Source organism: Eretmochelys imbricata, chromosome 9 (genome assembly GCF_965152235.1).
Source record: "Eretmochelys imbricata isolate rEreImb1 chromosome 9, rEreImb1.hap1, whole genome shotgun sequence".
In the NCBI taxonomy this organism is placed as follows: Eukaryota; Metazoa; Chordata; order Testudines; family Cheloniidae; genus Eretmochelys; species Eretmochelys imbricata.
The window spans coordinates 27,646,012-27,673,494 of NC_135580.1; the positions used below are offsets into that span (position 1 = coordinate 27,646,012).

The window sequence follows — 27,483 nt, forward strand, 5'->3', positions numbered from 1 at the left end:
GTAGTGATAATCAAGGTGGCCCATTTAGACAGTTGACAAGAAGGTGTGAGGATACTTAACATGGGGAAATAGATTCAATATGTGTAATGACCCAGCCACTCCCAGTCTCTATTCAAACCCAAGTTAATGGTATTTAGTTTGCATATTAATTAAAGCTCAGCAGTTTCTCCTTGGAGTCTGTTTCTGAAGCTTTTCTGTTGCAAAATTGCCACCTTTAAGTCTTTTATTGAGTGACCAGAGAGGTTGAAGTGTTCTCCTACCGGTTTTTGAATGTTATGATTCCTGATCTCAGATTTGTGTCCATTTATTCTTTCAGTGAGACACTGATTTTGGATGCCTTTGGTTTTTGGGGTAACCAAACTGAGAGACACTTCGAACCCACTTGTCAAAGGTGCTGAATACTCGCAACATTGACATGAATTTGGGTTGTGAGTGCTCAGCACTTCTTAAAAGTTATATTTGGTGTGCGTATGTAATGCATATATAGCAGGCCAGGTCCTTGGTATTAAGGTGGCACTCAAGATCAATGGCAACTACCCTGCAATCCCACATTATTACTACTTAGAGAAGTCTGTTTAGAGGGATGTATTAGATTGTTTTAGCAACAAGTGATACTTCTAGCAGTAGCAATACAGAAAAAAGCCCAAACCTTTCAGGTGTGCAAGACCGCAAGATAATGAGAAAACAGTAAAAGGTTTGTCTGTTCTCTCCAAACTCCATCTCTACCTACAGTAGCAACACTTTCCAGTACCATCAATCAAATGAATTGGTGACTATAGAAATCTCGCCTTCCTTAAAGAAAGAGAAAAGCAAAATAGGATGGAGCTACAGGGAGTGGTAGAAATAGGTTAATGCCAGTACTTAGCAGTACAAATTTTATTCTTAGGGCATGGCTACACTTGCAAATGTAGAGCGCTTTGAGTTAAACCAGCCCTCATAGAGAGCAGTAGGGAAAGTGCTGCAGTCTGTCCACACTGACAGCTACAAGCGCACTGGTGTGTCGACATTTGCGGCACTGGGAGCGGTGCATTGTGGACAGCTATCCCACAGAGGACCTCTTCCCATTCTGGCACTGTGGCTTATGCGGGGGCATTCTGGGTCCTATCCCAATGCCCCATGATGCATCGGTTTGCATCCCAGCAATCCCTCTGCTTCCATCCACAATTGGCGCCATGTTTCTACTTTTTTTGTACTGCATGCTCTGTCTTCCCTTTCAGTCTGCGGGAATGAAGCTCGAACTGCTGAGGAATATGCTGACGAGTCTCGCCAGCACATCACGTTTGGCAGTCAAGTTACTCCTTAAGATCCAAAGTGACAATGAGGACTCTGACGATGATATCGATGAGAGTAATGCATAAGACACGAGATTGCTTGTGGCATTCACGGACATGCTCACTAGTGTGGAACGGCGCTTTTGGGCTCGGGAAACAAGTACTGAGTGGTGGGATCACATCGTCATGGAAGTCTGGGATGACAAGCAGTGGCTACAGAACTTTCGGATGAGAAAAGCCACTTTCATGGGACTGTGAGGAGCTCGCCCCCACCCTGCGGCACAAGGACACGAGATTGAGAGCTGCCCTGATGGTGGAGAAGCGGGTGGCTATTGCAATCTGGAAGCTGGCAGATAGCTGCCGATCGGTCGCTAACAAGTTTGGAGTGGGGAAGTCGACCGTTGGAATCGTGTTGATGCAAGTTTGCAGGGCCATTAATTGCATCCTGCTCAGAAGAACCGTGACTCCAGGTAATGTGCATGACATTGTGGATGGCTTTGCACAAATGGGTTTCCCGAACTGCAGAGGGGCGATAGATGGGACACATATTCCAATTTTGGCACCAGCCCACCTAGCCTCCGAGTACGTTGATTGGAAGGGTTATTTCTCTATGGTTCTCTAGGCGCTTGTGGATCACAGGGGGCGTTTCATTGACATTAACGCAGGCTGGCCCGGAAAGGTGCATGACTCACACATCTTTCGGAACACAGGCCTGTTCAGAAAGCTGCAAGCCGGGACTTTCTTCCCAGACCAAAAGATCACCGTAGGGGAAGTCAAAATGCCCATTGTAATCCTCGGAGACCCTGCTTACCCTTTAATGCTGTGGCTCATGAAACCCTACACAGGGAGCCTTGACAGAAGCAAGGAGTGGTTAAACAACAGGCTGAGCCGGTGCAGAATGACTGTGGAGTGTGCTTTTGGCCATCTAAAGGGCCGCTGGTGCTCTCTGTATGGGAAGCTGGACCTGGCCGATAACAGCATCCACACAGTTATATCCGCGTGCTGTACCCTCCATAACATTTGTGAGGGGAAGGGTGAAAAATTCACTCAGGCATGGAACTCGGAGGTTCAACACCTGGAGGCTGAATTTGAACAGCCAAAGAGCAGGAGTATTAGAGGGGCCCAGCACAGGGCTGCAAGGATTAGGGATGCCTTGAGGGAGCAATTTGAGGCTGAAAGCCACCAGTAATGTCTGGTGCCCTGCATGGGAGTGAAGTGCAGTGGTTCCAATGTTAGTAGGCATCTGTGTTTGCTACGTATGATGCACTGACTTGCAGTGCCTGCTGCTTTCCTGGGCTAAGGTATATTATTGTTATGCAATAATAAAGAATGTTTTCAAAGCAAAAAAATCCATTTAATGAAAAGAAAATGCATTTATTGAAAAGAAACACAACTGCTTGGGAAACAGAAAGGGCCAGGGGGTGGGGCGGGAAACGGTACAATCACAGGTTTGCATATGTCCTGTTATCATACTCAGCCTTCCTGTGTGGAGTGCTGTGCAATGAGTGCTGCTCTTCAGGATGGCTATACTGCATGGTGATGGGGGTTGAGCGCAGTGGGTAGGTGTCGTAGTTTTCAGGGCTGGGTGGTGAAGCTACAGGTGTTGGAGGCAGCTGGTGGCGATAAGAACCTGGATGTTGAGGAAAGTGGGTTGGAGGTGACATGGTGGCACAAGGGAAAGAGTTTTGGGACGAGGGCTGCGGGGGCAGGTGCGGTAGTGCTCCGCCTGCATGGCTACGAGCACCTGGATCTAGTCCGCTTGGTGCTCCATGATGCTTATCAGCCGCTCTGTGCTTTGGTGCCGGCGATTCACATTCTGCTGGCGGACCCTCCTTTCACTCTCCCGCCACTCCTGCACTTTTTGATTTTCATTAAGGGAGTGCTGCATGACTTCATGTAGCATGTCCTCTTTGCTTCTACGTGGGCTCTTCCTGATTCTTTGCAGCCTCTCGGCCGGTGATAACACGTAGGGCTGAGATCTCGAGGTTGCATCTGTAAAGGCAAAATGCAACACTTAACAGAGGCAGCATTGTTCACACCAGACAGAGCAATGATTCCCCCATACTTAAGGAGGGCAAGCACAGTCTACACAATTGCATAATTTGCCTGTCCCAAAGCGAGCGCACATAACCCCAGGGAGCTCCAAAATGGTGAATAAGCACAGGGTCAAGGGGGACTGATTGTTTCATGGCTGTACTGTCCTCTGGGTTTCTGTGCCTTGGGGAGAGCCAACAGCTGCAGGGTGCCCCTACACTGAACACTGTCCCCACATTTTCCACGGGAGTTCGTCCTGGAAGATATCTCGCTGCTGTGGGTGACCTGGGAAGCAAGGGAGGGTCTTCTACTACAATGCGGCTTCCACCCTGGCTCATATGCAGCTTGCCTGTGTGCAGCAATGGTCTCCCCGCCCCTAATGGCACAGTGGCACGGACAAGTTAGCCTGACTGGGACAAGGACCACAGTGGCTCTCCCACGAAACCTGCGCAAGTGCATTGCCCAAGTTCTGGCTGAGACCTTTGAAGAGATCACTGAGGCCGATTACTACGATGTGAGAGAGCACATCAAACCCCTATTCCGCATCTAGGCATGTATGCAGCCCTAACCCTCCTCACCCCAAGAGCCCGCACCAAATAACTTCCTTCCCAAAATAAAAGCCACATATCTCTGGTGTTTGTCCTTCCCCAAGCACCGTGACTGCCATGACTGGTTACCTTCCTCCTGGCTGCATGCATCTGGAGTGTCTTCCTCCTCCTCAGCACCCTCGCTCCTGCTTTGCTCCTCCTCCTCCTGCCTTGTTTAACTGGGCTCTGAAGTGTCCATGGTGGTCCCCAGAGTGGAGGTAGGGTCACCCCTAAGTATCGTGTCCAGCTCCTTGTAGAAACAGCAGGTCGTGGACGCAGCATCAGAGCGGCTGTTTGCCTCGCAGGCTTTGCGGTAGGCATTCCGCAGCTCCTTCACTTTAATCCTGCACTGCAGTGCGTCCCGGTCATGGCCCCTTTCCATGATGTCCCTTGATATCTGCCCAAAGGTATCGTAATTCCTACAGCTGGAGCACAGCTGGGACTGGACAGCTTCCTCCCCCCAAACACTGATGAGATCCAGCAACTCGCCATTGCTCCATACTGGGGCTCGCCTGGCGCGTGGAGGCATGGTCACCTGGAAAGATTCGCTGAGAGCACTCCACACCTGGCTGAGCAAACAGGAAGGGGATTTTCAAAATTCCCAGAGAATTTAAAGGGCGGGTCTGACGGCTGGTCACCTGAGGGCAGGGCAGTAGAGTTCAAAGTGATGACCATTGTGGGACACTTCTGCAGGCCGATCAGAGCGCACTAACAGACCAGGGCATCCACACTGGTGCCACGGCACTCCAGCAGAGGTGCATCAAACATTATTCCACTCGCTGGGGTGGAGTACCAGGAGCGTTCTAGCCGCGCAGCGCTCTACGTGCCTTGCCAGTGCGGCTGTGTCGTGAGTTAGAGCTCACTGGGTTGATTTAATGCGCTCTAACTTGCAAGTGTAGCTATGCCCTTGGAGAAGGCATTGGTAGAGCCTTTTTCCTGTCCAAGCTGAAGGCTAATAACCAGATAAATGAATTCTAGCCCTCTGCACAACTAATGAGTTATAAAAAGAGATTAGCTGGATAGTGGCATCCCCACTGCAGTATGGGCTGGTCGCTTACTGTGCATGTCCAGTTTCTTGGCCCTTAAAAGGAAGCCAAAAGCCCGTGCAAATATCTGCGCCCACTCCATAAACTTAAAGAACAAAAATAAAGTGGCAGGGGAAATGTTAAGAACATTTCTGTCCCTGAACACTCAGTTACAGTAGGAGTTCCATGCACTCCTGTAATGTAAGTATGCTGCACTATGTACCAAATTTAAAATTAAGACAAATACATTATAAACTTAGATAAAGAGAATAACCTCACAATAGCATTAAATAGCAGCCCCCCAATTATGTGTTTTGTTTCTTCCTAATCCATTCTTGCCACGGCTTGCCCAGCATTGGCTATTAGGACAGATTCTCGAGCAGGCTTTAGAAGTATGTTTAGCCAGCGTAACATACCTGAAGCTGTGCTGGATACAAAACTGCAAGAGAGAGGCCATTATTTTCTGTATTAAGAAATCTGCATAGTCTGGATAAATTCCAGTCATTCCATCTTGAAATCCAGTATTCCCACTGCCCTAGCTGTTTCAAAAGATGTTGCACATTCGAAGGCTGGGTCAGCTTGTCAAGATAACTGATGGCAGGGTAGAAGTCTTCACCGTGAAATAAAATGTGGCACACAGTCTGTTAATTTAGGGCTCATGAGACTTCACAGCCATTCAGCGCAAAATAAAACCAGATCTTCTGACTCAATCTTTTATTGGATCTCAGCCATTCTGAGCTTAGGAATTCTTTCTTTGTTTTCCAGCTCATCAGAGTTACTGGCAGAATTTTTGTTATTTTATCACCACAGTGAGTATCCTCATAAGCAAGAGAGGAAATTTCCAACTCTGCCACCATAACTCCATATTCTGTATTCTCTCTTATGTTCTGTCAGAATATCAGTTACAGAATATCAATTACAGAATCTTGCAAGATGTCAAATCTCTTCTATATAAGATGCATATTTACTAATGAGCTAAAAACTATAATGTATGCAGAGTTGGTCAAACAATCAAGTAACAGCCAAATTTTACATCATACAGTAATCTATACATGGGCCCAATTCTCCTTTTGTGCACAGATTTCATAGTGGCATCATTCTACTGGAGCCAATGGAGTTACTTGCAGTTGCATAAGTAAGAGGAGAATCAGGCCCAAATAGCCGTCAAACAGCAGCTAACTTGCATTACTATTGCAAGGACATCTGAATTGTACCTTTCAAAGCAAGATGTTTGGAATTTATGTCCTGTATGTTTTTGCTTTATAGGCAACAGGAAAGACAAATAGCAAAACAATTTGCCTTCATGGCTGCAGAGCAGGCCAGCTTCGTTGAATGTGAGTTGGATTTTTTTTATTGTTACGAACTTCAACTGAAAATTTGTGCCAGAGTTGGAACGGGTTTTCTCACTGAATGTGGATTTCAGTGCCTCCTCTCAAATTTATTATCAAGTGTGCCATGCCTTTTACGTTAAGGTGGCTCCTAGCATGAAAAAAGAAATAGGCACAGTTGTGTTACACCAGGTGGGTTCTCTCATTCAGACATCAAAGGCTTATGCTTGAACTGTTTGCTTTAATATACAATTTTACACACACACAAGCTACCTTAATAGAACATGAAGGTTGCAAAGTCAAGCCCTGAAAAGTTAGGAAATGCCAGAATTAAGATTGCCTGTGCAATCTTCATTTGGCCCCTTTGCACGTATGCATGATGACAGTCTGTAATTACGTGAGCACATACTGGTTCTTCCACAGGACCATGCTTCATTCAGTGCACAGGATGGGTGGTGCTCAGTTCATGAGAAGCTATTCAAACATTTTGTTTTATCTTCATTGTTCAATGTGTGGTCCTGGGCCTTTTTTGCTGCACATTATTCAAAGCCTCTCCTGAAGAGAGAATTACTAATTTCTTAATGGGCTCATCACTGCAGTGTCTAAGTGCTTCACAAATATTAACTTATCTTCACAAAACCCCTGTGACATGAGGGTTGGTATTATCCCCATTTTACAGATGGGGAACTGAGGCACAGAGATTAAGGTAAAAAGTATATACTTATTTGGGTCATGGTTTTTCAGTGTATTTATTATGTAGCACTTTATGTATTCAAGCACAACTCCCATTGACTTCAGTTGCAGTTGTGAGTGCTCAGCACCTCTGCAAATTGAGCCCCATGGTCTCAGGGTGAAAGGAAGAACACACAATTAGTGACCAACTGTGAAAAGTTTGATTTAAGTGACTTGCCCAGGATCACCTAGGAATGCTGTGGCAGAGGCAGGAATAGAATCCAGTTCTCCAGGACCACATTCAACTGCCTTAATCATGAGACCATCCTTCCTCTTCCTGCAATCCCCAACCTCGTTCACTAAACAGCTTCCAATTTTGGGGCAGTGGGAGGAGAGAAGAAGTAGGGGTCCTACAAAGAACAGTGTCCTTCACTGCATAACCCTGATTTATCCTCAAAGCAGGTCTAGCCTGTGCACTGAATGAGACAGGGGTCCTGTGGGGAAAAAAACATATGTGATCATGTAATTAAAGACTGTATCATAATACATATATACAAGGGCGGCAAATTAACCTTAATTCTGGCATTTCCTAACTTTGTAGTGCTTGACTTTGCAATCTTAATAATAATCATAGAATCATAGAATCATAGAATATCAAGGTTGGAAGGGACCCCTGAAGGTCATCTAGTCCAACCCCCTGCTCGAAGCAGGACCAATTCCCAGTTAAATCATCCCAGCCAGGGCTTTGTCAAGCCTGACCTTAAAAACTTCCAAGGAAGGAGATTCCACCACCTCCCTAGGCAACGCATTCCAGTGTTTCACCACCCTCTTAGTGAAAAAGTTTTTCCTAATATCCAATCTAAACCTCCCCCACTGCAACTTGAGGCCATTACTCCTCGTTCTGTCATCTGCTACCATTGAGAACAGTCTAGAGCCATCCTCTTTGGAACCCCCTTTCAGGTAGTTGAAAGCAGCTATCAAATCCCCCCTCATTCTTCTCTTCTGCAGGCTAAACAATCCCAGCTCCCTCAGCCTCTCCTCATAAGTCATGTGTTCTAGACCCCTAATCATTTTTGTTGCCCTTCGCTGGACTCTCTCCAATTTATCCACATCCTTCTTGTAGTGTGGGGCCCAAAACTGGACACAGTACTCCAGATGAGGCCTCACCAATGTCGAATAGAGGGGGACGATCACGTCCCTCGATCTGCTCGCTATGCCCCTACGTATACATCCCAAAATGCCATTGGCCTTCTTGGCAACAAGGGCACACTGCTGACTCATATCCAGCTTCTCGTCCACTGTCACCCCTAGGTCCTTTTCCGCAGAACTGCTGCCTAGCCATTCGGTCCCTAGTCTGTAGCGGTGCATTGGATTCTTCCGTCCTAAGTGCAGGACCCTGCACTTATCCTTATTGAACCTCATCAGATTTCTTTTGGCCCAATCCTCCAATTTGTCTAGGTCCTTCTGTATCCTATCCCTCCCCTCCAGCGTATCTACCACTCCTCCCAGTTTAGTATCGTCCGCAAATTTGCTGAGAGTGCAATCCACACCATCCTCCAGATCATTTATGAAGATATTGAACAAAACCGGCCCCAGGACCGACCCCTGGGGCACTCCACTTGACACCGGCTGCCAACTAGACATGGAGCCATTGATCACTACCCGTTGAGCCCGACAATCTAGCCAGCTTTCTACCCACCCTATAGTGCATTCATCCAGCCCATACTTCCTTAACTTGCTGACAAGAATACTGTGGGAGACCGTGTCAAAAGCTTTGCTAAAGTCAAGAAACAATACATCCACTGCTTTCCCTTCATCCACAGAACCAGTAATCTCATGATAAAAGGCGATTAGATTAGTCAGGCATGACCTTCCCTTGGTGAATCCATGCTGGCTGTTCCTGATCACTTTCCTTTCATGCAAGTACTTCAAGATTGATTCCTTGAGGACCTGCTCCATGATTTTTCCAGGGACTGAGGTGAGGCTGACTGGCCTGTAGTTCCCAGGATCCTCCTTCTTCCCTTTTTTAAAGATTGGCACTACATTAGCCTTTTTCCAGTCATCCGGGACTTCCCTGGTTCGCCACGAGTTTTCAAAGATAATGGCCAATGGCTCTGCAATCACAGCCGCCAATTCCTTCAGCACTCTCGGATGCAACTCGTCCGGCCCCATGGACTTGTGCACGTCCAGCTTTTCTAAATAGTCCCTAACCACCTCTATCTCCACAGAGGGCTGGCCATCTCTTCCCCATTTTGTGATGCCCAGCGTAGCAGTCTGGGAGCTGACCTTGTTAGTGAAAACAGAGGCAAAAAAAGCATTGAGTACATTAGCTTTTTCCACATCCTCTGTCACTAGGTTGCCTCCCTCATTCAGTAAGGGGCCCACACTTTCCTTGGCTTTCTTCTTGTTGCCAACATACCTGAAGAAACCCTTCTTGTTATTCTTGACATCTCTCGCTAGCTGCAGCTCCAGGTGCGATTTGGCCCTCCTGATTTCATTCCTACATGCCCGAGCAATATTTTTATACTCTTCCCTGGTCATATGTCCAACCTTCCACTTCTTGTAAGCTTCTTTTTTATGTTTAAGATCTGCTAGGATTTCACCGTTAAGCCAAGCCGGTCGCCTGCCATATTTACTATTCTTTCGACTCATCGGGATGGTTTGTCCCTGTAACCTCAACAGGGATTCCTTGAAATACAGCCAGCTCTCCTGGACTCCTTTCACCTTCAAGTTAGTCCCCCAGGGGATCCTGGCCATCCGTTCCCTGAGGGAGTCGAAGTCTGCTTTCCTGAAGTCCAGGGTCCGTATCCTGCTGCTTACCTTTCTTCCCTGCGTCAGGATCCTGAACTCAACCAACTCATGGTCACTGCCTCCCAGATTCCCATCCACTTTTGCTTCCCCCACTAATTCTACCTGGTTTGTGAGCAGCAGGTCAAGAAAAGCGCCCCCCCTAGTTGGCTCCTCTAGCACTTGCACCAGGAAATTGTCCCCTACGCTTTCCAAAAACTTCCTGGATTGTCTATGCACCGCAGTATTGCTCTCCCAGCAGATATCAGGAAAATTAAAGTCACCCATGAGAATCAGGGCATGCGATCTAGTAGCTTCCGTGAGCTGCCAGAAGAAAGCCTCATCTACCTCATCCCCCTGGTCCGGTGGTCTATAGCAGACTCCCACCACTACATCACTCTTGTTGCACACACTTCTAATCTTTTAATGTAGGTTGTGTGTAATGTCCTAGGTTTTGAAAAAAGCAAACTGAAAAAAATTCCATCATGTGGCATCATATTGTCACCCATATGGGTCATCAGCAGGGTTAGAACCTTTGGATTCACTGCACAGACCTCTGTCACTTGAGCTGAGTAACTGATAGTATTGAGGTTTGTCATCCTCTATGCAAACCAGCACAGAAGCATATAGGATATGCCCATTACCAGTGGGTTTCACAGAAATTCATTGATAGAGGAATGGTGAGATTCAGGAATCCTGAGTTTCATTCTGGGCTCTGAAAGTGACTGTGTACCAGTGTGCACAGACCCTTCTGCCCTCTGCCTCTGTCTTCTCTTGCCCACCACTGACTCCTTGTCCCAATCCCGTTCTGCTTTCCTACCCAGTCCTAGTCTCCATTCCTCTGCTCCATCATCCGAGTTTGTCTTCTTGCCCTGCCAGTCCTTTCTAATCTGTATCTCCCCTTGAATGATAATTGGGAATCATTTAAGAACACCTTACTAGGTGCCCAAAATCCTACAATTGAGGAAGAAGACCGTGCTGGTAAAAAAAACTGACCTGGTTTAGAGGAGAAGTAAAGACAGCTATGAAAAAATTATGTATAACAAAGAAAGGGAAGTAGATAGGAATGAAATAAATCAGAAGTTAGGAATTGTAGAATATTGATAAGGGAAGCAGACAGACACAAGGAGAAATCTGTGGCCAGAAGAGTACAGTTAAGGACAATAAGAATGAGTTTTTAAAACGTTAGGAACAAAAAGAATCCTGACAATGGTATTGGTCCATTACTAGATGGAAATGGAAGAATTATCAATAATAATGCAGAAAAGGCAGAAGTATTCAATAAATATTTTTGTTCTGTACTTCGGGAAAAAACAAATGATTTAATCACAGCCGGTGATAACACTCTTTTCATTCCATTTGTATCTCTGGAGCATGTTAAACAGAAGCTACTAAAGTTAGGTCCAGATAGCCAGCTCTTTTGAAATTCCTGGATGCAAGTTGAGAGCTCACTGGATTATTAATAATGCTTTTCAATAAGTGTTGGAGCACTGGGGAAGTTCCAGAAGACTGGAAGAAAGCTAATGTGCCATTTTTGAAAAGGGTAAACAGGATGACCTGGGAATTATAGGCCTGTCAACATTGATCCTGGGCAAGATAATGGAGCCACTAATAATTAAAAGAGGGTGGGTAATGTAGTAAATGCAAATCAACATGCATTTATGGAAAATAAATCCTGTCTAACTTGATATCTGTTTTTGTTGAGATTACAAGTTTGATTGATAAAGGGAATAGCATTGATGTAATATACTTAGACTTCTGTAAGGCATTTGACTTGGTATTGAATGATATTTTGATTTAAAACTAGAATGATATAAAATTAACACAGCACATAGTAAATAGATTAAAGACTGGCTAACGGTTAGGTCTCAAAATGTAATTGTAAAAGGTGAATTGTCATTGAGCGAGTGTGTTTCTAGTGTGGTGCCGCAGGGATCTGTTCTGGGCCCTACACTATTTAAAATTTTTTATCAATGTTCTGGAAGAAAACATAAAATCATCACTGAGAGCTTGCAGAAGACACAGAAATTGGGGGAGTAGTAAATAAAAAAGAGAACAGCTCGGAGGAGGGAGCATGCCCAGCGAGGACAGAATTTTCAGAGATTTTAGCTGTTAAGCTTTAGCAAGTCTCTAAAGAGACTGTGTGAATTTTTCAAATGCTTATAACTTGGGCAGATTTCCACAGGGATGGCAAAATGCACATCCTTGACACAAAGGCCATCCCTCTGCCAACTTTCAAGTCCCTGCTGCAAAGCGGGTAGGTGACAGAGCGTTTCAGAGAAAAGGTCTCAAGAATTTAACAACTTAGTTTTTCATAGCCACCTTCTCTGAAATCGCTAATCTGTTTTGGCTGAAATATTCCAAAAAATTTTCAAGCCGTGGCAGACACCCACCATGGAAAATTTCTGCTCCAAAAAGTTGAAGTTTGCAAGTTATAAGCAACTGAAAACAGGGTCTTCTAATGGGAAATGTTGGGCAAACTTAATAATACATGGTGCTACTATTGCTCCACCTATAAATATGTAACTCTTTTCTTTTCTCTATAGATTCAAAGCAACTCAAAACCATTTCCTACCAGCTCTCCCATGAGCCACCCTCCCCTGGAGGTTGGACTCTCATGCCTTATGAGACACTTGAAAGAGTAGAGAAAGAGGAAATTAACTACAGTACTACTTGTTGTGACTTTACCATTGCGGGTGGAAAGGTAACAGCTCCTGTACTTTCTCTGTGATAGATCCCCACTCTTGGGTCTGACCCTTCCAGGGTGACATTCACCTCTGTGCACAAGGCCATGCACCACTTAAGAAGGGCCTTAGTGGGACTTAAATGATGTGTAGGACTTTCACTGCCTCTGGTCATTGGGGTGAGTTTCACCCCCCAGTGTGCAATAGGCCAGCAACTCACAACACCGAGGAGTTTAGAGAGCTGGTCTCTCCACCCTCCACCATATTCTGACCCACAGTTCTGTGTCAGTTGCTTTATCAGAGATCATGGCCAGCAAAGGAGCTTCATTCATTTGCTGCTTTGCCTGCAGCCATTGAGACACTTTTAGCAACTTAAGCTTATAGTGTTTCTTGACAGTCAGAGTCTTGCTAATTTCCTTTTCTTTTTGCCTTTACCTGGTAGTCCTCTCCATCTTAGCTTATGCCTGAAATGGGAATACAGTGAAGTCCTTTTGTTGAGGAACAAAATGAGCTGTAACACGTAGCAGGGGAGTATGATCTAGTAATGAAAGCACTAGACAAGCGGTTCATGAGATCAGTGTTCTAATCCTAGCCCTTCAAACCTCTCTGTGCCTGTCTAAAGTAATTGTATGACCACCATTACCACAGTCATCTTGTAGACTTAGAAGATGTCTATACTAGCGAACTTACAGTCGCACAGCTGTACCGAAGCAGCTGTGTCGCTGTAAGATTGCTTGTGTAGCCACTCTACACCAATGGGAGAGAGCTCTCCTGTCAACATAATAAAACCACCTCCATGAGCGCTGTACGTCTGTTGGTGTAACTTATGTCACTCAGGGGTGCTTTTTCTATACTCTTGAGCAACATAAGTTATAAAGACAAAAGTGGAAGTGTAGCCATGGCCTTAGATTGTAAGGTCTTCAGGGCACAGATCCAAGTAACAGGTGGAGGGTGAGTGAAAGGAAAAAAAATCAACATCAAATTTTTTAACTCCAAGCTAGGAGCCAGGCTTTGCTGCAGTGGGTGTAATAAGGCACTAAGCTCTTAACAAGATAAACACATGAACAACTGGGAAATTGTGCCATTAATAGTGAGGTTTATGTGAAGATCCAACTCATCATTTTTTTTCTTCTTTTTAATATGTAGCTAGTGAAGCAACAGTTCTTGGAAAAATACTACAAACAAGGAGGAAAGTTCCTTACCATATTTCCAGACGGCACAGCACAATTATTGTATCCTTCACAAGGCTCATTTACCTGAGCAGTCCAGAAATTTAATCACATTTTAAAAGATTAGTTCCTTTTACCTCAGAATAACTTGATGTATCACTCACTTTTGCTATCGCAACCCAAACAAAATGATTTAGATTTTCAAGATCAACTAGTGACTTCTTAAATGGCCCCTGATTTTCAGGAAGGATTGAACATCTGCCCTGTGAAAGTCAGATCCCTTCCTAATGTCTCAAGTTAGGCACCCAAAAATGACTGCTTACGTGACAATTTAGGCTTTAAATCTTAACTAGTATTGTATGATGATAAAGGCATGTTCTACAAACGACGCCAGTCTCAATCTGAGAAGGCTGTTTCTGATTACCGGAATAACTTCTCTTTTCGCCAAGGAACTCCAGCTGCTCTAGAAGTACTAAGTGTAACTGCTGTGATAGGTTCAAGAATTGAACACTGTGCGTTCTTGACTGAGCAGTGCCTGATAATATTTCATGACAAGAGGATGTCTGTTTGGAGAACTAGACTGGATTTCTATGTAAGAGGGTGGCAGGGCAACACAATAATAGGAGCCGCTCATTTGCCCCCGCCCCTGCAGTAACAGAAGGCATGGAAATACTAATTTAGAATCAGTGGGGGATGGGGAAGCAAAGCTTCCCCAAACCTGGGAATGGCAAAGGACAAAACCTACCCTGAAGTCTTAGCTGTCACTGGGTTGATTGCTACAGAGATATCAAGAACAGACACAGTAAGCTCCTGATCCTTAATGATAGTGGGGTTACTGCCACACTGTAATGAAACTGGCTTGCATCAGGGCATACTCTATTTTAAAGCATATGCATTCAAAACAGAACAGAGCTTGGTTCGAAATAACAATACCTTTAATACCCTTAAGCATCCTAGAGCACTTTGCAAAGCCACAAGCTGGACGCTGGTCGTGCCACACTGAGGCTCCCAGTGCGCGCCCTGCAGCATGTCACACAGAGGCTCAGCGATTAGAACCTTTGTACTGTACTGACGGTTGGCCAGGGCACCAGGTAGATCTGCCACTCTCTTGGAAAGAGCACTGGGAGATCATTTACCTGCAGCTGGAGCTTCGGTCTAACAACCTCAAATGGAGTTGCACCTCTCACAGTGAAACAGCCTGCCCTGCCCGTGTAGCACTGGAGTGTCAATCATTTGGAGCAACTATGTGGCCAAGTTCACCCACAAGCTTCTTCAGGAGACGCAAGCACTTTATAACCTGAGCTATGCTGATATACCCCCACCCATGGGTGTCCATTCTTGAAAATGACTTTCAAATGGTAGATCTAAGATTAACCTTTTGGAGAAGTGTCCTATGTTTAAGAAGGAGCATGTAAAAGATACTAGAGACAGTTACAAGCCATGAATTTACAAGACATCAAGACCTGTTTAAACCCAACAGAAATAGAACATCTCCAAGTAACTGTCTAGTCCTGAAACTAGCTTTGCCATTGTCCATTTTTACCTCTAAGAGCCTCTTGTTGTTTTTCCTTTGCAGTAACATTTTTCTGACTCAGTGACACACCAGAGAGGATTTATTAAAATACTGCTCCCAAAGTGAACATGGGTTTGAGATAACTTCCCTGCCTTTGCTACCACCCCCACACCTACTCATTCCAGAGATAGAGCTATTAATTAATATTGTCAAATGACAAGATGCCATAAATGTGTATGATGCATGTTAAATCAAGTCTACCAGAGATAGCTTATCCCTGGGCTCATAAAGATACTCCTAAAGAGCAAATGTTTTCAGATTGCACCAAGTGTTTGGGGTTGTTGTTTTTTTTTGGGGGGGGGGAGGCAGGGGGGAGGGTTGGTTTTTTATTTGCATGATTATTTCTATGGGGAGGATACATCCTGACCCAGATTTCCTTACAGGGTTTCACTGCTTCCATTACAATTACACAGGTTGATTCAGTATACCCAGAACATTTTTCCAGATGTGTCCATAAGCACTGACTTTTATTTTCCTCTGTAGGTGCTCCAGCCTTCTCTGCCCTGCCCCATCCCCCGGGACCTTGCCCTCGCTCTGCCTCTTCCCACCCCTGCTCCACCCCCTCCCTGAGGCCCTGCCCACCTGCCACTCGCTTCTCTCCACCCTCCCCCAAACCCCTGCCTCAGCAGCCAATCAGCTGTTTGGCAGTACCCCCAGCCTATCTGATTGGAGTGCTGCTGAACAGCTGTGGCAGGTGGGTGCTGAGCACCCACTATTTTATTCCCATGGGTGCTCCAGTCCCGGAGTCGGTGCCCATGTATGTGTCTTTAGTGTATATTTGTTAAATGGCATTACCTGCCTCTTTGGTTACTGTTGTAAGGAATCATTTCTGTTTAAATGAGGGAACACGTTAATAGAGTCCTCCGTCCCTCACCACTCATTGCTGGTTGCATACAGACCACCTGTACACAGGGCTCCTCACAGGCTACAACAAGACATTTTTCTGGAAACCTGTAAGCAATTGCTCTTACCACCATTCATCCTCTGACATCAAGACACATTGTTGCAAGGGACTTGGCCTCTAACACCCCCTGGCGGCCATTTCCTTGGCCCAAAAATGGCCTCTCTCTGTCAGAGTCTTCTTCCTAACCTGGTCGTATCCCCAGGCCACTTAAAAGTTCAGTCCTCTCCCAACTATAATTCCACATAAATATTGAAACTAATAATTATTTTGCCCAGTTGGGTTGCACTGGAGTTCTCTCTTCTTGGCCACTAAGCCCAGGTCCTGAAAAGCATCTCCCAGGCTGGCTTCCGCCCAGTAAGTTTTCCCTCCACTCCTTCCCTTCCCTAGGAAGTGTGGTAGCTTCCCCCAAGGACAGCCCTGCTTCAACAGGCCCTGTCTCAGGACTGCCCCCACAGGAGCCTTACCTTTTCCTTGGGGGTCTCTTGCAACCTAACTCCCCCAGGGCCTTCCCCGAAAGAAAACACCTCTCCTAGGTCTCCCTCTGTTGAGCTGACAGTTCTGTGTAAGCAGTTGTCTCTCACCCCCTTAGAGCTGGGGTCAGTCATTATAATTAAGTCAGCATCATACTCAGCTGGGGGATAGCTGCCAGGGCCCAGGCAAGGCTGAGCCCAGCTTACCTTAAAAGGCCAGCCTGAGACAGAGCCCTTTGGTTAAAATGTTGGCAGCTCAGTCTCACAGGCTTTAAACAATATTCTAGCTGATGTGATAACTTTTGTATTATAAAACACTTATCAAAACTATTGAATGCTTGATAATAGGGCAGTTCTACTAGCCAAACAATGAGGCTTTGAACACCTTATCTGAGCACAGCTATCCATCTGGCAATCTGGCCATTATCGTTGTGCAAAAGCAGAGAGGTTATATTTGTATAGTACAGGAAGACAAACCAAAAAATGCAGACATCCAAGCAGTGTTTGAGTCCAGTGGCAAAGGTACTTGCTATCATCCAAACGGAACTGTATGGTACGTCCATGTAAATCACATCACCCTGGTTGTCTGGTTAGCATGTGCTGACACAGCTGTAGCTCAGCAGGGTTATTTTCCCCCTTTGTTTAAAAATGAGCATTTTAATAGCACCTTTTAAATAAATTCAAATGCCAAGCTATAGCATAGGTTGCGTGCTTTCCAACTTGAAGTTTTATTTATGTTCCGAGGCCATGATCATGCAGCCCAGTAATGTTGTGCATAAGCAAGCCCATTGAGGTGAATGGAACCACTCTTATGCTTAAAGTTAAGCACATATGAAATGTTTGCAGGATCAGGGCCCATTGTTGTAAAACATACAAAGCCAACCTAAATCACAGGTGAAGACTTAAGATGAAAACTGTAAATCCCTCTGAACTAGACGTGTAACAACCCTTGAAATGTAGAGTATTTGCAGAGCTGCATTTTGTGCACCGGGGACTCTTCCCTGGGAGCTGAGAAGCCTTGGAGGGGGATGATGTGTGGGGGAAACTGTTAACACCAATTCCACTTTTTACTCTCCACCCACACAAGCAATAAATTTGCCTAAAATACCCTACAGCAAAGTCAGTAACTGTAAAGCCCTGGAAACTGTGTAGTGAATTAAAGAGAAGAGAAAACAGTGGGGTGAAAGCCTCTCCTTTTTCTACTTCTGGGTATTTGGGTTTCAACTCTGTAAGGGACCAAAACCCCTGTGAGCAACTTTTGACTTGAATAGGAGTTGAGCATCTCTTAGGGTATGTATACACTACGGAATAAGGTCGAATTTATAGAAGTCAGTTTTTTAGAAATCGGTTTTATATATTCGAGTGTTTGTGTCCCCACAGAAAATGCTCTAAGTGCATTAAGTGTATTAACTCGGCGGAGTGCTTCCACAGTACCGAGGCAAGCGTCGACTTCTGGAGTGTTGCACTGTGGGTAGCTATCCCACAGTTCCCGCAGTCTCCGGAAATGAGATTCAAAAGTTCGCGGTTCTTTTCCTGTCTACCTGGCCAGTGCATTTCAGTTGAGAGTGCTGTCCAGAGCGGTCACAATAGAGCACTCTGGGATAGCTCCCGGAGGCCAATACCGTCGAATTGTGTCCACAGTACCCCAAATTCGACCCGGCAAGGCCGATTTAAGCGCTAATCCACTTGTCAGGGGTGGAGTAAGGAAATCGATTTTAAGAGCCCTTTAAGTCGAAAAAAAGGGCTTCATCGTGTGGACGGGTGCAGGATTACATCGATTTAACGCTGCTAAATTTGACCTAAAGTCCTAGTGTAGACCAGGGCTTAGAGGTGCTGAGTGCTTTAAACACTGTGTGAAGTCAAGCCCTTAGGGCTCTGTTTTATGACCTACCTCAGCAGGAGAAAGACTCCCACTGACTGTGGACTAGGTTTAGTAAGGGCCTGTACCTCCAGACCATTACTCGTGAGTAGTCCCTTGATTGCAGGACAGTAAAAGTTTGCAGGAGTGGGTCTACATTGTATTAGTAACAGCAAGGCATGATCTGTTATGTAAAGCACTAATTTATTTCCTTCTTGTTTAGGATAAACATAAATATTCAGGGAGGACATTATTCAGACCAAGCAGGCAACAGGGTGCGAATGTGGACCTGGCCAAGCAGTTTGATGGACTCTGTACCCCGCGTTTCATTTAAACCCATATTTATATCCTTGAACCAATATGTTGGTGTCAGGATAGTTGGACAAGACAAGATTGCGGTTTCTTTTCTTGCCAAGGGGGAACAAGCCAAATTCAATGTGGGAACAAAAGTGCAGGTACTTTAGCATACACACACACACACCCATCCCCATGGATGGCACGTCGCCTTGCCCTTAAACTTGTCTCCTTTTGTTTGGCCACAGGCAGCTTGGGCATTTTCTGTAATATGTTTGGCCATTTCCCCCACACCTCACTGGTATCATCATGGTCAATTTGTTCGTTGTCGAACCTCCGTAGAACCTCATCCTTAAGTGTCAAACTATTTTCCCTGTCCACAAACCGCAACAACTCAGCTTCTGTTCCGCACTAGCCTTTTCACACAGGAATCCATTACAAGCAATCTGTGTTGCTCTGCAATGTTCTCTCTTAGAATCACTTTACAGTCTCTCAGATTTTTTAGATTTCTTCTTCTTCTCAGGAAGTAATTGATCTGGACCCTGTTGGCCCTGCTCTTTACAAATACCCTTACAACTTTCAGCAAACATCTTTATATAAAATGAAACTTACAATTTCAGAGAAGGAGATTGAACTCAAAGGGACATGTGATATGTTTCAAAATAGAGATCATTCTGTCCCTCTATGCAGAAATTAGTCTGTCTGCAAGTTTGTGCCTATTTCCAGAATTGAACCTAAGAGCCCCTGCTAACTCCTCCCCCCCCCCAAATAGTCAATATATTGATCTGCAGCAGCCAAACGCAGCCCCTCTGTACAGATTATTCCTCTCAGAAGCACCAGTAATCTGCACTGGGAGCTATTTAGATTGTAGAGAGATGGGGAATGGATTAAATTCTTCAGAGCACCTTGTTTGTTGGAGTCAGGAAAGATGCAGGCAGAGGGGCATCTCCATCTTAATTTATTTCAAATATTTTATTTCAATCACTGAGCATTTTACCTGGTTCACATTGTTTCTAATATCACAAGCCAGCAATGAGAACAGCAAATTAAATCTTTAATTAGCAGGAGTACCGGACATGCAACCTACTACTACGAGAAAGAGAGCACCTCCCCCTCACAGGTTTGGATGGGAGAACCAGGCTTATGCTCCCATTGCTGGGTGTAGCTTTGCTTATGGGCACCTGTAGCTTGCAAGTTTTGCTCTCGTGTTTCTCTCTGCTCCTGTGAGTTTTGATCCTCGAGGAACTGTTGATTGCTGTTCTAAATATAAACATTTTATAACTCTTCCCCCACACCTTCTTTCCTTCAAAGGTAAGGCAGCCTGATGAACGTCCACCACCAAAACATGTACGCGAAGAAGACCTGCTGCTGTTTGCATGCAAAATAAAGATTCAGCGTCTGTTTGATAGACTACATGGATGTTTAAACTTCCCTTCTACTGAGCAGTGGGACAAAATCAAACCCCCTTCCTACCTTGCAACACAGGCTTTAAAATTAATGTACCTTTGTAAGAATTCTGACGTAAGTGATGATGTTGACTGTTCAATAAGAGCTATAATAAATGCACCTGTCTGAAGTCTCTAGCAGTGTGTGTGTTGCATAAAGACAATATTAGTTTAATTATTCTGAGAAATATTTGCAGCTGTGTGTGTACTGAAGAATTGCATTGTTGATACACATTCAAAAAAAGTAGCTTTTTTCCTTCTCTTACTCCAACACCTATCCAGGAGGCCAGTAACCCACCGTCCACCAAAGACAGTGCTTTCTCCCTTTAGTAGTCCCATTAGTATAAGTGGGATTATTCATGCATTATACCTGGTGGTAAGTGGTTACGGAATGGTGCCCTTCGGGATGCACTGATTTATGTTAACTGAGTCAAAGCATGCACTATTGGGGCATGAGTCAGAGATGCTGCCTTTGCTCATTTCTAATAGTGGTTGAGAGTAGAACCATTTGATCTGTATTTAAAAAAAGAACAACTGCCCCCAAACTATAAAAATAATGTTTTTAATCTGTTCATTTTCAGAAATGTAAAATTCCAGTGTGTGTGTCGCCTATATTAGAATAGTATATTTAATGCTAAGTCACAACTAGAAGGAGGTGTGCAAACAATACAGTGTATGTTTAAGGTTGTGACTAGTTAACATCAGTATTAGTAGAGAGGCGCACATAAGTGTGCTGTATTGAGTAGGAATTACACTCACCTTGTGTTAAAAAGAGAAAAGTTGGCCGGGGCTAGAGGTCTTGTTTGTTTTGTTCCCTCCTCACTGTAGTGGCTGAATCCACACAAGGATTTTGTGGACTTATCTTCACTCCCCTATCAGCAGCATGCAGAAGGGAAGCATTAATATCCCCATTTTACAGCTGGGGAATGAGGCACAGAGAGATTAAGTGACTTGACCAAGGTCTCTTGTACACAAAATGTCAATGAAAGAGCAAGGAACTGAATCCAGCTCCCTTAAGTTCCAGTCCAGTGCCTTAACCACATTCTCTGCACACCGCTAGCAACACTGCAGGCTTTCCTATTTTGTTCTTCAAGTGCATTCCTACCCTTAACTAGAAGGGATTTCTTATAGGGATGGTTCAAACTCCATATCCACCTGATTCTTGCTCCCACTGCTGAGATGACCAACAAAGATTGCCAAATGGTATTCATTCTGGTGGCCTGTGTGATATGGACACCAATCCACTGAGCACTACTTGGCTCAAGCTGAAGTCACATAAACCATCAGCCAGTCACTTGATAGGTGGCCGCAACTTTGGGCCACTGCCCTCTGACCACCGCTATATTTTAAAAGCTCAGGAATATATATTTACATATGGTAAAGCAGAATTGTGTTGTTTAGCTAATGCACAATATATTTTGATACAGAGGAAATACAGAGCCTGACTGATCTGGCTTTCACTTGGTGACAGCAGCTGGGTAGGATGACGGGTTCACTCATTCACAGAATGTGGCTGGCACAGAAAGATACGAAAGGACTTCACCAAACAAAGTAAAGATAAAGTAATAACCTGCTGCCGCTGGGTTTCTAAACAAGTGCAAATAGAGTCTCTTTGGCCCACACAGGAAATGATCCTGTGCGTAACTGCCCTTGATGAATACATAACTTCAAAAGAAGTTACTCCTGATTTACCCAGGTCTGAGCAAGAGTGCACAGCGTATGTTCAGGGTATGTTCAGGTTTATAAAACTGGTAGTAAAGTATTGCAGAGTTTAATTGTCCAAACAGAACTGTTACAGGCTATTTTTAAAAAACAATACCCCCACCATTTTGTGTCAAAGTTTTGATTTTTTTTCCCAGCCAGCTCAGCTACCTTTTACACAGAGAAGGACAAAAGGGAAAGTAGTAAATCTGGATACCAGTCAACGTGCTCCAGGTCCAGGTGGTTGGTTGGTTGTTACGCTAGAAAACTGTCAGTCTCACATTCCACTTCACTGGTGGTTCATGCAGAGCTTCTCTTCTGCTTTGGATCATGACACTGAGAAGACTATTTTGCAGGGGCTAGAACTGTTGAAGAAAGTAGTACTGGGGACTTGAACCCCAGATGAATTGGGTCTTTTAGCCTCTCCATTGGATAAACCATCAAGGGCTTGGATATTAAAGTGAACCACAGCCAGAGGCTTTACTTGGCCTTTCTTCTTGAACTTCATCAGTTTGGGCAGCTGGCTTCTTATATCTTTGCAGTACAGAGCATAGATGAGGGGGTTGATGAGGGAGTTGATTTCTCCCAGCAGGAATAAGACATCTGTAATCGGGTCAGCCAGGTTGCAGGAGTCACAAGTAGCTTGCACAAAGCCTGCAAGGTAATAAGGTCCCCAGCAGGTGGTGAAGCTGACAATCATTATAAGTACTGTCCGCAGTGCCTTGAAGTGGCGGAGGTGAGCAGTGAAGGGTTCTGCTTGCAGGCAGATGCGCCTGATTCGCTTGTGCTGCGAGTAGGCAATCCTCCCCATTGAGATGTGCAGGCAGATCATGACCAACAAGGAAGGGATGAAGATCCCAAAGCAGGTCACATATAGGTAGTCACTCTTGGCTGCATACAGGAGCCCACAGTAACCTGTGTAGTTGCTTTGCTGCAGGGAGGAAGAAATCAAAGGCATGTGCCCAAACAAGATGGAGACGGCCCACAGGATGGTGAGAGAGAAGACCACAGGTTTTTTGTTCAAGAGGGTAGGATAATAAAGGGGGCGCTTCACTGCCAAGTATCTATCCAGGGAAATCAAAAGCAAGGTGAGAATGGAGCCAATGCAAGGTGTCATGCTCATGCAGGTCCGCAAGAGACAAAAGGATAAATTCTTGTCAAAGTCTCCATCCAGAATATCATCAAGTGCCTCTGCAATGCACATCACTCCCACTAGCAGGTCTGCAGCAGCCAGGTTGAGGATGAAGATGTAGCTTCTTCTCTGCTGCTTCTTCATTAGTCTGTAGACAATCACAATTACCAGCAGGTTGGCTGAGGGGATGAAGAAGCCCAGGAGAGAATGTAACACTGCATAAAAGATGTGGCTCATCTTCCTTAGGAGGTGAGGATGGGAGACACATTGGCTCGAAGAGGCGTAACTGACTCCACAGTCTATATTGACTCCATCACAAAGAAAGCCAAGCTGGAAGGAAATGTGCAGCTGAAGTCTGGACTAAAAGAGCAGGACCCAATGCTTTCTGGGGTTTCAGCAGAAAAAAAATAAGACCTGGTGCCTTTAACTCTTGGCTGATTCTTCAAGAGACAGGTTGTTCTCTTGGAATGGCCATACTCTGTTCTTCAAGCCGCCATCAGTCTGCTGCAGTTTCCAGATCTTTCAGATTTTTCTCTTTGCCGGCAGAGATGTGCTGGGAGATGCAAAAAAAACCGAAGTCCTCAGCTGCTGGCAGCAGGAGGCTACTGGCAGAATAAACTCAATGGGTGGGAAGAGAAAGTGATTGGGGATGTTTGCTTGTTCAATCAGTTCCTGTATGTGTCTTTGACGCAGAAAGATAAGAAAGGTCTTTATCAAATAAAGCAAAGATAAATTATAACCCCTGACAGGTGTCTAGAATAAGTGCAAACTAGAAGAGTCTCCTGACCCATACAGGAAATGATCCCCCATGTATAACTGCTATTGTTAAACACACAGTGCTAATAATAGAGAGACCAGGATTTGTTCCAAAGAGGGAAATGTATCTCAGTTACTACAGAGAATCACAAAATATGCTCAGTGAGTGCTATGTGCCGAACACCAAACTAAGGTTATCAGTTAAATGGGTCTCTCAGAAATCTCTCTTCTATCGACTGTGAGAAACTCTTGGAACTATGGCAACCAATGAACATTAAACACAGTGCTTCTAAATTGAGACACAGCACCAAAATCCCAGCTAAAAACACCAAGGACAGCAGCAGCCTAGCACTAGGAAGAAGTGCCCAGCACAGCATATTGTTGTTTCAGATCTTGCATGTAACACTGACTGGAATGATAAAAAGAAGCTTCAGTGTAAAATAATTCACCTTTGTATAGCAGGCTAATCTTAGCCAAGTAACAGGAAAGTGTTATCTAGCAATGAGACTAATCACTAATAATAATACCTAACTCATCACTAGATCTCAAAGTGCTTTACAAAGGAGATCGATATCATCACCATTTTACTGATGGGGAAACTGAGGCACAACAAGGGGAAGAGACTTGCTCAAGGCCACCCAGCAGGCCAGTGGTAGAGCCAGGACTAGAACTTAGGTCTCCTGAGGCCCAGTCCAGTGATCTATCAGCTAGGCCGCACCACCGCACGCTAGGACTCTTGAATTCACCATTCACCATTGACATTTTTGCTGCCACCTAACCGAATAGGACTCCAGGCACCTAGGTTTCTGCTGATCACCATTCACAAAGCCATGAAAGTCCTAATGCCCCACATGCCCCTAATCCCACCCCACAGCTGATGTGCAGCACAGAGCCCTAGTTCAAGTGGAAATCATGGAGGCCCCAAAGCAGGCTTTTCAAACAAGGATGGGTAACACTTATCTCACCCACAGGCCCCACCCTGTAGGTGTGCTCGGAGCACAGAGACCTGTCAGACCCCACACCCAAAGGCCTGGATGCAGGCCACCAGTGAGGGGTCTGACATGTCATTCCATATTCTTTATGACAACATGCTTATGATATGAATATGCTCAACTACTTAAAATACACCTGTTATAGCTCAGAAATGTATTTCTGGTTTACAGTATAACCCAGTTTATGCGATTTCTAATGGGGGTGGGGGCAGGAAGAGAAGTTGTGCATACCCTCCTCCACATTGAGGGAGGAGATGAATTTCATATAATTTTGGGTTTATACTCCGTGTGTGTGTGTGTGTGTGGGAGGGGGTGGGAGGTGGTCATCTGGGTGCTGTGGCAAGCCCCTTAAGGTGAGCCTTCTCAGAGAGGATCTCTGTCTCTCTGTGAAACTGGGTGTGGCCCTGCCCATGTGCTTAGCTGGAAAAGGCAGGGGAGCCTAGTCCAGCAAGACCAGGTAAAAGGGGGCTCAGGCTGACAGAATAGTCTGCCTCAGGGGCACCCCAGCAAACCAGGTGACATCCCAGGGGGTCCAACCCGTCACAGGGGGCAGACCAGCACTCACACTGTAGGCACAGGGAAATGTAGGGCAAATATGAGAAAGGTATTGAGTGTGATCAGGAGATAAGACTGTTTCAACTGCTAGGGCATGTGCTACCTAAAGTGTCTGACCTAGCTTAGATGCCTAACTGCAGGAGAGCATTTGCAGCTAAGGATCCTGAGCAGACGGCTCAGCCAGGTTAGCTGCATAGGCTCCAATTCCCCTCTCCTTGGCATTTAGTTCCTGGCTAGCTTTGGCAGCTCCACACTTGGCTTGCTGGCATCTGGGGATCCCTTTCTCGCTCTCTCCACATGTTATATGAGGAGCCTAGGTGGCTAACTCAGGACTGAAGATTCCTACAGGTGGCAAGGGGAAAGAGAACCTCTGAAGTTGTGGGGAATTCCACAATTGGAGGGGAAGAGAAAGCATTTCTGGGGTACCTGCTCAGAAGGTCTGATTGGTAAAATCATTGCTAGGGGAGAAGAGTTGGTAGCCAGAGTGCAGGAGCAGTGATTAAAAGAACAGGATAAATAGTGGAATCAGGTGATAAATACCTATCACAACTATCACCAGCACACCACATCTGATGGATATGTATAATTTCATTGTGATTTATCCCCTTACTAAATCAGAACTAGCATATGAATATTCATGGTTATATATAGATGCAAGCAAGGAAACAGCATTATGTATCACCTGCACTATAATATATGTATAAATGCAGGATGACCTCTTAGAAGGAACTATAAAATCAATGAACAGAAGCCAAATTGTCCTCATTTAATGTTTTTGCACAGTGAGATTACAGAAAATGACCTTATTTATAGGGAAACAACTCAGAGAAGGAAATTAAACAAATATCCCCTCCAGTGCAGTTAAGATATAAAAGCATTTTGAAATCTCCATGAAAACATATGGTATTTTGGCCTGAGACAAGGAATGGGCCATATGTCTGATACATGTGTCGCAGATGTGACATGGTATCATTTACAGAAACCCTTTTGCCCCATGCCTCAAGCAAACATTGTCAGCATGTGTACTGCATAACCCTGGCAGCTGGTTTTGTTTACAGCTTTCCTGACTCTGGCCCACACACTTTCGAACACTCCAAATTCACAGTATTTTGAATCACCTTCAGAATAAGAAATGTGGCTGCAGGATGCTCCCAGTCATGTCATAGTTAACTGAACCTTGTTTTCTTTTTATACAGGAAAAAAACCCACATTTTTATTGAGCTCTAAAGTGCTATGCTTCCTCTGGCCCAGTAAATTAATCAGCCACAGCACCTCTCTTCGTAGGACTCTCATTGCCTAAACCATTGCTTTCAGATCTGCATAGCTATCCAGCAGCATGCATTAAGCTAGGAATAGAACAGCTGAGAGTATTATGATGTATTATTTGTATTACTCTAGTGCTTAGGAGCCCTAGTCATGGACCAGGATTCCATTGTGCTAGATGCTGTACAAACACAGAACAAAAGAATGGTTCCTGCTATCTGTCCCCAGAAATTAGGAGCACACCTGTTTGGTTCTTACATAAACCAGTATTTTGTAATACTGGAGTCTGGACTGCAGTCTGGTCATGTGAGGTAAGAAAGTGATGGATGAAGACATATGTGCCTGAATGAAACCTGTGTGAAAACCTTCCTTTCCCCTCTGCATGAGATACCCAATTCTGCACCTGTACTTTAACCAGGGTGGCAGGAAACATCCCTGAGGGAGACAGAATTTGTATCCCTTCTTTCATCACTTCCTCACCTGCCGGAACTTGCCCAAGCTACACCTCTGATCCTGTGTGTGCCCAACCTTAGAGGGGCCTGGTTTTCACTCTGGTTGATGTAGCTGGCACCAATCATGGGTCACAGATGGGCTTTGGTCTAGATACCAGGGGGCTTAATTACAAGAGATAGGACTGGGTTCAGCTCCTTCCCATGCTCTATCTAGCTAACATACATCTGTGACATCAGGTGAAGGTATCTTTAATATTTGCAGGGGGAATTAGAAGCAGTATCTGGCTGTTTGCTTCAGTGCATGTATACCCGCAATAACCACATGTGGCAGTTTCTTAATATGGTAGAGACTAGAAGGAAATGGGGAGTATTCATTTATAACAGCGCAGGGGACAAGTGCAGATGTGCTCCCAGGTTGGCTGAAGGACTATTAGCAATTTGCTAGAGTTGATTATTTGTGATGTTCATTAAAGTTGTGGCCTCATTTACTGAACAGTTTGCACTCATCAAATCATTTATACGAGGTTCATA

General features: G+C 44.9%; 2 protein-coding genes across 2 annotated transcripts in view; one reads left to right on the forward strand and one right to left on the reverse strand.

Annotated features, from left to right (window-relative positions):
• Nucleotides 1-20,231, forward strand: part of ERICH6 (glutamate rich 6) — a 43,408-nt gene extending 23,177 nt beyond the window's left edge. The window contains exons 13-18 of the mRNA XM_077827247.1: nt 6,184-6,251; nt 12,251-12,408; nt 13,535-13,620; nt 16,905-17,057; nt 18,586-18,817; nt 19,968-20,231. Of these exons, the coding sequence (XP_077683373.1) occupies nt 6,184-6,251; nt 12,251-12,408; nt 13,535-13,620; nt 16,905-17,057; nt 18,586-18,817; nt 19,968-20,231 (961 nt within the window). The remainder of the gene's footprint in view (nt 1-6,183; nt 6,252-12,250; nt 12,409-13,534; nt 13,621-16,904; nt 17,058-18,585; nt 18,818-19,967) is intronic.
• Nucleotides 20,232-21,905: 1,674 nt separating this feature from the next.
• Nucleotides 21,906-23,171, reverse strand: LOC144269832 (glucose-dependent insulinotropic receptor-like). Its single transcript, XM_077825747.1, has one exon. The coding sequence runs from the start codon at nt 23,169-23,171 to the stop codon at nt 22,131-22,133; it is 1,041 nt and encodes a 346-aa protein (XP_077681873.1). The 3' UTR covers nt 21,906-22,130.
• Between the last annotated feature and the right edge of the window lie 4,312 nt (nt 23,172-27,483).

Excerpts from the sequence above, each read along its gene's own strand:
- LOC144269832 (XM_077825747.1), bottom strand. The coding sequence starts at position 23,171 with ATGAGCCACATCTTTTATGCAGTGTTACATTCTCTCCTGGGCTTCTTC.